We start from the raw sequence: 10,171 nt of genomic DNA, 5'->3' as shown, positions 1-10,171 counted from the left end.
CTAACCTTACAGATGGTAAAGGTGTTTTTGCCTTAGGAGTCAAAAAATCCATCTCTAACTACCTAGATAGATGTCTCATAAATTTTGGTTGTCATGGAGTAGGTGTTGAGATCAAGCATGTTAATTTGAGGTGTGACGTCTTCTGTATCAAAGATGTTATGATTTGTGTACAAGTATCAAAGAAGGCTTTCCTTGCTTCTTTCGTAGTTACTCCAATGGATCTTACAACGTCTTCAAGACAAGCTCATGAGCCTTCTCCTTGGCTACAATTCACTCATGATAGACGTTGCTTATTTTTGCAGGACCTATCTATGGAAGCAATCAAAGTATGAAATGGAAAGCCTTCTTTGACCAAGAAAGGAAAAAGATAGCTAGCCCTAACTAATATTGAGCCTTTAAATAGGTCTTTACCAAGCCATGAACCAACCCTCTAGCTAGCCATAAATATGCCCTCTAGCTTAGCCCTTTGCTCAACCCTCTAACCTTAAGCCTTAAACAAGGATTGAATTTCATTCAAGAATGATAGCTAAAGAGATATAATGTGAGAAAAGTAACACAACTATTTTAAAATCACCAAAGGATATTTTATGAGCCAAAAAATAGTCAATGTGTGACTTTACATGGGTGGCATGTGTGTGCAAGAAATGTGCAACAATCCTGAATCTGAGGAGGAAGATCACTCCACCAAGTATCATTGATGTACGGAACTACCAAATCCAAGAGTATTGAGCTAGTCTCAGATGTACGAATATGGATACCAATGATAGAATTGCATGGACTGATGCTAATGGGAACTAATCAGGTGATATGGCAATGGCTTACTTGGCTTGGTGGAGTTTAATCTCCTCTATGGTTGTGCTAGTCTACAGCTAGACTACAAGTTGAAGTGCAAAATGCAGCAAATGTATTTTATCTAGATTCATTTTATGTGATAAGTGGTTGTAATGGATCAGGAGGTAGTTTTGATGATGAGTACTTAATGATGCTAACCTTTGAAAATGTCAAGTAGCACATCTACGATGCTCAACGTGCAGAGCACAATCTTGTGATGAATTTTTCCTTTTGAATCACCTCCAAATTCCACCTGGGTTAAAAGTTATGGCTCCCGAAAGGATGGCCAAACTTTGATCCCTAAAGAGTGGTCAAAAATGATGATGTGGTGTTCACTCTCTGGCAACAAGGGACAAAAGTACAATCTAGAACAACGAAGAGGAGATCATTGTGTGTGTAGAATAGCAACAAAGTTGCAGTTGTAATATCTTGAGCCTAAAAGATATGGGAAATCGTGAAGGATGAGGATAGCAAAAAATCTTGAAGGATGAGGATAGCCAAAATCCTCTCTGGAAAAGATCCAATCATACTTGCAAAATTAGGATCTAGAGAGAGAAATATTAAAACTAGAGAGAGAAATACTAAAAGCCTATACTTTTTTAGGTCCCCCCACTTTGTGTAGAGACCCAAAAGGTTCCCCCAATTTTCATGATGTTTGCCCACTTTGTGAGAGAGCCAAGAGGTCCCCCCACTTTGTGTAGAGGCCCAAGGGGGCCCCCTAAAAAGTGGAGGGACTCTTGTCCCAAAAGTTCCCCTACAAAAGAGGTTCCACCTAGGTACCTACAAATTGTGTAGAGACCAACATGTATAAATCTCTCTCAATGGAATGAATCTCCACTCTTGGGGTTCAGTGTTCACGTTCACTTTAGTGTTCATGTGCTTGGGTCCATGCTCCCTCAATGTGATAGCATGCTCTAACCTTGCAATCTCCCATCCTCCCCCCTTCCTCTCCTCTCCCTCCTCCTCCTCCTCCTCCTACTATCTCCTATCTCCCATCTCCTCCTCTTCCTCCACCCTTCTACTCCTCCCCCCTCCTCCTTCTCCCTTTATCTCCTTCTTCCTCCCTTAATCCTCCTTCTCAACCCTTTACCCCTTGAAGTCACGAAGGAGACTAGCTCCCCACTCCTCAACCCTACACTCCTCCTAAACCCTGCAACCCTCTCTGACCCATGGAACTCCTAATTAGTTATCTCAACCTGATTCCCCTTCTGAACCGCCGTGCACCCCCTTTATAAACCCTTGAACTCCCATGGAGTCGGGAGGCTCCACCCATCATTGTGATTTGATATAGCCCTCTTTCTCACCTATGCGAGTACAAAACATGCCTTCCACACTTCATCCTACACCTCTCACCAAATTACAACCCGACCGAGGACCTATGCTACACTTGTGAACATCTATACTACAACAAGCAACGACACAACTATAGGTGATCAACACCCTCGAAACTTGGACTTGGGAGAGAGAATGACAGCATGTGAATAGAGAGATGTGGCAGTCTGACATGGCATTGGTGGTCATATACTACTTAAAAAGTTGTCTATGTGGCATTGTGCAATGACATGGCATCGTGACGTGGTAGGTGATTGGGCACTACTGATGTGGACTGCCTACATGGCTGACTATACACAGTGCCGATGTTGCTTGGCTATTGTTGCTTGAATGTTGGCAAGCTGCTTGTTGTGGAGTCATAGGTCGCCAATCGTTGTCTTGTTGCTTTCTAGAGTTGGAGGGATTTGCAAAGTCTCAGTGAAGACTTTGAGTGGTCATCATCTATAGTAGAAGGTCGTTTGGACGGTTCAATCTATGGCTGAGAAGATCTATTGGAGTCAACGATGCTCCGCTTAGTCATCTCTGTGTTATGGGTAGTAGTGGACCTCTAGTTGAGATGTGGCTTCATCCAAGAGTTTGGAAAGGTATGTTGGCCATGTGAGGCTATAGTAGGAGCCTCTAACTTTTGAGGTGCTATAGCTACCATGGAGCTTGGAGGTCATAGCTTGCAACTAAAGTCGTGAACATTGGCTTTGAAGATAGCACACTCGAGTTGCACTTTTTGCAAGTCATCGAAGCCATGCAGTCTATGTTGGCTCCATAGTTGAATGAGGGTCAACGAGTCTTCCACAAAAACATTTGAGAGGAAAGTCTTAGCTTGAATCTTCTCCCTCTCACACTAGACTCTATTTACATATGTAATATTGGGATTTTCCTATTCCAATATCCAATTTGCATAAAAAAGCATTGGCTTATTAATGTACTAAGCGGTAGGCAACACCCACACGCACTAGTGTACTTTTTTTAATTCTTACCTTCTTCTCGAGCCCTTCTCAAACCCTTATACAACCTTGTTATCTAAGGAGGGAAAAGAGATGGCTAGTTTCTTTGCATTTAGACCTATTTATTTCCTCTCCAAACTCATAGGACATGCTAGCAATTTTGCTACGTCAAAACAAGTAAGAAATTCTTCTATATTTCTCCCTCTTTATTTCCTCTTTTTGCTCTTATATGCTCTTATTTTCTCTTTTCCTATTCCAATATCCAATTTGCATAAAAAAGCATTGGCTTATTAATGTACTAAGAGGTAGGCAACACCCACATGCACTAGTGTACTTTTCTTAATTTCTTCTCGAACCCTTCTCACACCCTTATACAACCTTCTTTGTTATCTAAGGAGGGAAAAGAGATGGCTAGATTCTTTGCATTTAGACCTATTTATTTCCTCTCCAAACTCATAGGACATGCTAGCAATTGCTAGATCAAAACAAGTAAGAAATTCTTTTATATTTCTCCCTCTTTATTTCCTCTTTTTACTCTTATATGCTCTTTTCGCCCTTCTACTAGCATCCTCTCTAGTCTCCCTCATTCTTTGTCCTCTTCTCACTACAAGGGGTGCATATTAAAGCAATAGTAATCAAAAAATTTCAACAATTACATTGCTCATATCCAATGTTGAGTGTTCAAACAATTAGAACCCTCTTTTGAGGTAAAGGAAAGTGAAGGTTACTTAGTTTGCAAAAGGGAATGTAATTGACATCTACACCATAAAGGTTGAGGATGTGAAAGGACAAATTGAGAGTGTATGGCAAGTAGCAACAACTAGAAGAGGCTACTTTGATTGTTTTCCATGGAAGTACTTGGCTTGTTGTAATAGAAAGATAAAGTCCCACAATATGTAGTAATGTTTTTTCTTGGTGAAGTAATATTTGCTCTTATTGCATGCTTTGGTCAATAAATATGGATGATCTAGCTCAAAATCATTGAACATGGTCTTCAACATACTTATCTAGCATGACCCCCATGCATGATCCATAGGGAAGGTTCCAAGAGATCAAGAGAATAAGAGAAATTACAACTAAATTTATTGTACTCAGAAGCTAGATCTAATTAAGGCAATAGACATGGATGATCTAGCACAAAGCCTCCAACAAGAACTTCAACATACCTATCTAGCATCATACACAAGGTCTACTATGAAGGTTACAAGAGATCAAGAGAATAAGAGTTATTCTACCAACTTTGGTGTACTTCAAGTAAGTTAAATCTATCCAAGTTAGCATCATACACATGATCTACTACGAAGGTTACAAGAGATCAAGAGAATAAGAGTTATTCTACCAACTTTGGTGTACTTCAAGTAAGTTAGATCTATCCAAGTATAATGTGAGCTTGACACAACCATGAGGGATTTCAAAGTTTCTACAGAAGAACCACTTTGTGGAAACTTATGTGGAGCAGTTATAAGGGTTTCATGATATAGGTTCCAAAGATTATTGTTGTGGTTGGTAGTGGATGTTGAATAGATTCAAATAATGTTGGCGGATGTTAAACAGGTTGAAATAGGACCATCATGCTTGCAAAGTACATTGTATAATCTAGTATTTTCCTAGCTTGAAAGGTGCATGAATGACTCACTACATGGACTTATTAATGGTTCATGGATGCCTTGAATATGCCTACAAGTTGGTTGCATGGATTGGCAAAGACACTAGTATGCAAGTGATGTAATGCTACAAGCGTCCAAGTTTCTTTTGATTATGTTCAAGATGATGCAAGTGGATGGGGTAGATCATCCCATACCTTAATGCTACTTAATAGAAATAGGAAATTTTGTTGAAGGGGAATTTGTTGGAACTTATTCACAAACATTCCTAGTCTATCCATATAATCAAGCATCACATGTATAGAAGCAATTGTGTTGAGTGAATCATGGGGAATTGGTGAGATTTTAGAGATGGTGTGACTTGAGATAATTGAGGAGAAATTTCTTGATCATGATTCTCAAGACGTATATTAGAGATGATGTGTAAGGATTGTATCTTGAGCTTATTTAAAGGGCTTTTCATTGGAATAAACTTTCTTGCTTTTATTTCAACCTTCTCTCTCACTCCTAGCCGTGTTCAAATTTTATCCTCCATAGCTACTAGTTGTGTTTCAAATTCACCTATGTTCATGATAACCCTATAAGTATGAATGCAAGCAATCAGCAGAGAAGAAAATGCCCTGAAATTGGCCATCCAATGCAAAGCATAGCACACTCTTTTAAGAAATGGTTTCTACATAATGAGCAAGCAAGGAAGGGAACACGGAAAAGAGCCATAGTAGATTGTCAACCAACATGAGGCAATTATGGACCTATTATATCAGCAAGTATCCTACAAGACAGGCGAACAGATAAATGTTATTTGCACAACCTTCAAGATCACATTGCACACATGAATGAAGGGCATAGTCTGAATGTCACTCCAAGTGAAATCTTATTATGCATCCCAGGAGTGGTAAAGTTAGAAAAACCTATCAGACGGTCGAAGTGTAGCCATGGCTGAGATTAAGATCATGTTGCATATGAGGGTCAAAGTCCTCTGATAATATTGAAGGACATGATTCTTGAGTAATCGCATCTCTCTTCAGGAAAACAAATCAAAGCTCATTCAAGCATTCAGCATTAGTCAAGCTAAGCAGAATTTTTTGCAAGGTGGAGAACTTGTTAGCTGATTAATGCTCAGAGTCAGATACCCCCCAGGCACGTACGCGTGCGCACAATCACTCACATAGAAGAGTTTTTCAGAGCATTCTGTAAGCTCAGTTTTGTAAATAAGAACATAGAGAAATGACAAACAGAAAGATTGTAAGGCTGCTTCCGAATTTCTTAAAAGCACATTAAAAGAAAACCGAGGGTAAGCAGCACTCCTTGAACTGCCATAAATATATGTTTTGAATGAAAGGGCTGCAAGCAAATACTACTCACCCTACTTGGGTGCTGATACTTGTTTGTCTTCTTGCACCACCGTTACTTCTGGGAATAAAAATAAGATAAGCTGTTAAATTTGACCCTTAAGGAGGTGACCATCGCAAATTGCCAGCCAGAGGTCTGACACCCCTGTTCTTACGAAACGGCAGGTGAGCATCAGGTTTTCATGCTCTGTGGGTGATCATCCAATGTTGAATTCCCTGCTCTAAAAGTTATGTTGTTCCCTCAAGGTCAACAAAAAATTCAGGTGGAATGAAAGCTGGAGCTTCAAGGGTTGCAACACATTTGAACTGTAAAGCCATCACACACTGCATATATTAAAATTTGTAAAAAATGAATTAAGAAAAGCTGTCAGAGCGTAGTCGACCTGAAATACCATAAACTTAGAACAAAGACCATGTGATGTTTAAGGGAAGGCAAACCTTGTGCTGTCTGTACTTTTCTCGGATTGCAGGCAAGGTACAGTTCTTCTTGTTACACTGTAATTCATGAATGGCTTTCACACATTCCTTCAATTCTGAGGGCCTGTAGCCTGAATAATGTTGCAAGGTTGAATTCTGTAACAAGACACAGTTAAACATGCTTTATAATGTAACACACAGCAGGATATCAGCACTCCTTACAAAAGATCATGATATTTTTCTTGGGGTTCAAATTTGATGTATAAACATTTCATCATAGGCTAAATGTGTAACTTTCTAATCGTTGCTCTTTTGATTCAACTCAACTCGTTAAAGGGTTCTTACCCAAGGCTTGCTTGCAGGTTCGAGTGTGGCTTTTGCCATAAATACCGTAGATCCAGCAATCATTGATGGCGGATACTTAAGGAAACTGTACTCCACTAAAGTCAACTCAGCTAGATAATTCCCAAGAAACTCCAGCTGTAGAGTAGGGGTCTGCACCAGCTAATCAGCATATTCATAAGAGTCAATTTACAAAGCACCAACATGCGAGGGAACCATAACATGAGAGATACATAAGAGACTACCTTATGCCCTGCTTGTGCAGCCCGAATGAAACGCCTGTACATCATAACAAGGACCGGATAATACGATTATATGATTTCAACGCAACGTCTTGATGCAGAAATTGAACCAACTCATGACTTGTTTGTGCACCAACAAAGAAACCATACCGCAAAAAGCTTTTGGTTGTTGGTCCTGTGAGTTCGAAGTGTAGATGGTTCAAAACCCGCCTTTCCATCTCCAGCACCTTCATTAAAACATCAAGAAATTGTGAAAGGTCACATGCTTGCACAGAGTGCAGTACATATCTTTTTATCATCTCGTTTGCTACAGCTTCTCTATGGGTATTCAGAAATGATGAAGGATGGGACAGTCGTATTTGAACTACCTCCTCTCGGTTGTACGTGTTGTCTGTGATATAGCAAAACTCCTCAACTTGTGGGGCACAAATCTCCTCGTATTTCCTGCAGAAGAAAATATTATGGATGCAAAAAGTCTTACTCAACCTTTAAAGATTGATACGGAATCATAATCCGATACATAGAGACAAATAAGCCGAGAGCGTGCAAATAACGTGGTTCCAGCAGAGTAGACCTACGATGCTATGAGCATGCATGAGACACCCAATAGCTGCAATCTCTGCCGAGTTACAACGTTCCCAGAGAGAAATCGGTCAATGTAGGAGACAGTTAGGTAAAGAGTATCTGGCACAAGCTTGTATTCCTCTGCAACCTGCACAGCTAGCCTACATTACGACCTTGTCAAATGGAACTGTGAAATAATCACTAAAGAAGGGACTTGCGCTCATAATCACCTCAACCAGCCAATCCACAAGAATCCCCCGCATGCTTGAGTTGATGTCCTGTTGAACAACTTCCATGAAATCCGTGCCAGGTCTTCGCTTCAACTGCAAAATAAAATCGCCCCCACAAGACGTAAGTCGTTCCCAATATTTTTACATGAAAGCTCAAAAAGAGGCTAAAAATACCCCTGTACGTACTTCTGCCATACGCAGGTGATGATAGATGTCTGTGGCATAAGAACTACACATTTGGGGGTCTTTGTGATCGTTGTCAATATCTGTGTAGTTCTGGCTGGACCATCCTTCACGTTCCACATGTTTCTCAAATAAATAGCCTGATGCAGACTTTGAATTAGAAAAATGGCGTTGCTTTCAGGACCTCATCGCTACAGGTTGAAGAAACAAATACTTGACTCTTTCACGACCCAATCATGGACATCCCCAGGGAAAGGAAAACCACGTTGGCAATCACCTTGCCTAATTCGAGGCTTTGAATCTTTCGAGATGTAAAGGTTGTCCTGCGTTTTCCGCTCCAATGATGCAAGCGTCTTGTTTTCATTGCAGCCCGTTTGGACAAGAGCGAATGTTTCAGATTTAGCTTCTAGAGCAGTTGGTATAGTCCCGGGACAAACATTTTCGTCGTTTTGAAGTGTGATGGAGTTATTTACTTCAGTCCCAGGATTTGGTTCAAATTTCACATGAACCGCTTCGACTTCCTTCACATGAGCAGCCGTTCGAGTTTTGCCTTTCACGGCACCAACTTGAGCCACAGCCTTCCCCAACAAGAACAGTTAGCGGGAAGCCTTCAGACTTCGACAACCATGTAGATAAGCTCAGATGTTGCAACATTTACGTGCATGATGGGCACTTCAAACAGCGAAATTCTTGAGGGAGCTGACCTGGGCTTTACAAATTTGACTGTTGTTGCGATTGGAACAAGCGTTTGAGTAGTTGGTCAAGTTCGCAAGAGCCGCACGTTTCTTAGCATGTTGAGCTGGAGCGGCGCTTGTCATTTTACTGTGATCGTCGATGGCGGCTCGTTTAGGTGCTGTCTTGGTGCGTCGGGGATTCTCTAGCTGACCTGCATTGCACGTAGCAGCAGCGAGAGCGGCGGAACGAGTCACGGGAGGTGCGGGAACTTCCCTTCCACGAAGCCTCCTCCCTTGATCGCCAACTCCTGCCATGGGCTTCTGGCCCGAGACCCAGATCCACCAAATTGCTAAGCAGCAATCAAAAGAAGCCAGCGCGGAGGCGCATGGCGCGGGCTGAGGGGTGCAGCTGCGGGTTGGGGGCAGGGGAGATGCGAGATTGGGAAGCTACATTTTCTGCAGGAGCAAAGAAAGTGTGTGAGCAAGCAGAAACGAAACGGAATGCAGGGAAAACGGGAAGCAAAGGGGAGGCGCGAAAAGAGGGAGGGAGAGGAGCAAGCAATGCGGTCCGGCGCGGATCATCATGCTATGCGGAGCTTCTGGGGTAAGCAAAGGATGCAATCCCTGGCGCTCACCGTCTACACGATCGCCACCTGCGGAGTTCCTACAAAGCTCCTACCTCTGGGACTGCAGAGAAAGGAGCTGCAAAGCGGGTCTGGATCACGACGCCCTGCGGAGCTCCTGCAAGCAAATGGTCTCCCTGGTGCTCCCCGTCCAAAGGATCGCTCGCTGCGAAGGGACTAAAGCTGGGGCTAAAGAGAGAGGAGCTTACGATTCCAGGAGACGGAGGGAGCGATGATGCAAGGGGTGGGGGGGGGAGGGAAGGGGAGGGGAGACGAACCTGGGGGAGGAAGAAGGAAGGGAAAGCACCATAGCCGAGCTCGGGGAACCCTAAAATGCAAAATGCAGAAAACGAAGAAGAAGAAGGTGATCAAGATGATGATACAACACCAAAAATTGAAGCAGAAAATGAAGAAGAAGAAGAACTAGAAAGAGAGAGAAAGCTTCTTCTTTTTTTCCCCTAGAGAGAGATTGCCCGTTTGAATTTCTCCTCCCGCCCGCCACGTTTGCCCCTTTTTCCCCTTTTTATCAACGGCCCTTTTTTTTTTTTCCCAAATAATAATCCGTCGAATGTGCCGATTTTTCATTCTCACCCCTTCTTGGGTGGTTTCAACCTTCCATCGTCTTCGGCTTGAGCATGGAAAGTTCCTCTTGTTACCATCGGGGACCTCCGTCGAAATAAGCATTCGAAAACTCGCAATTGTTGAAAATTTTGGAAAGCCCTGAAAATGTATTTCGTTCCCGACTTCAAAGGCCTGAGAATCATCAGCTTTGCATTTAGCATCGTGCGAATGTCCTCTAATATATATATATATAGGGGTCAATGAGGAGTTGGGAG

The 10,171-nt window shown here is 42.2% G+C and overlaps 1 protein-coding gene across 3 annotated transcripts; it reads right to left on the bottom strand.

Annotated features, from left to right (window-relative positions):
* Window positions 1-5,589: 5,589 nt before the first annotated feature.
* Window positions 5,590-9,765, bottom strand: LOC147881887 (cyclin-A1-4-like). Of its 3 annotated transcripts, none has more exons than XM_087402120.1 (12): window positions 9,614-9,765; window positions 8,743-9,168; window positions 8,316-8,616; window positions 8,042-8,178; window positions 7,856-7,948; window positions 7,640-7,773; window positions 7,430-7,505; window positions 7,212-7,288; window positions 7,065-7,098; window positions 6,823-6,981; window positions 6,499-6,633; window positions 5,590-6,366 (listed from the first exon to the last, which is right to left on the bottom strand). In XM_087402120.1, the coding sequence occupies exons 2-12, from the start codon at window positions 9,025-9,027 to the stop codon at window positions 6,289-6,291; spliced, it is 1,509 nt and encodes a 502-aa protein (XP_087258246.1). In that variant the 5' UTR covers window positions 9,028-9,168; window positions 9,614-9,765; the 3' UTR covers window positions 5,590-6,288. The 3 variants fall into 3 exon arrangements, with proteins under 3 accessions (XP_087258246.1, XP_087258247.1, XP_087258248.1); XM_087402121.1 differs by lacking the exon at window positions 9,614-9,765 and adding an exon at window positions 9,392-9,602; XM_087402122.1 differs by having other exon boundaries at window positions 5,591-6,366; window positions 6,823-6,972; window positions 9,614-9,764.
* Window positions 9,766-10,171: the final 406 nt, after the last annotated feature.

This window comes from Dipteris shenzhenensis, chromosome 30 (genome assembly GCF_047967505.1).
Source record: "Dipteris shenzhenensis isolate YYH24624 ecotype China chromosome 30, Dip_SZ_1.0, whole genome shotgun sequence".
Taxonomy (NCBI): domain Eukaryota; kingdom Viridiplantae; phylum Streptophyta; class Polypodiopsida; order Gleicheniales; family Dipteridaceae; genus Dipteris; species Dipteris shenzhenensis.
Note: the sequence above shows the minus strand (reverse complement) of the source record. Positions and strands in the feature narration are given on the sequence as shown.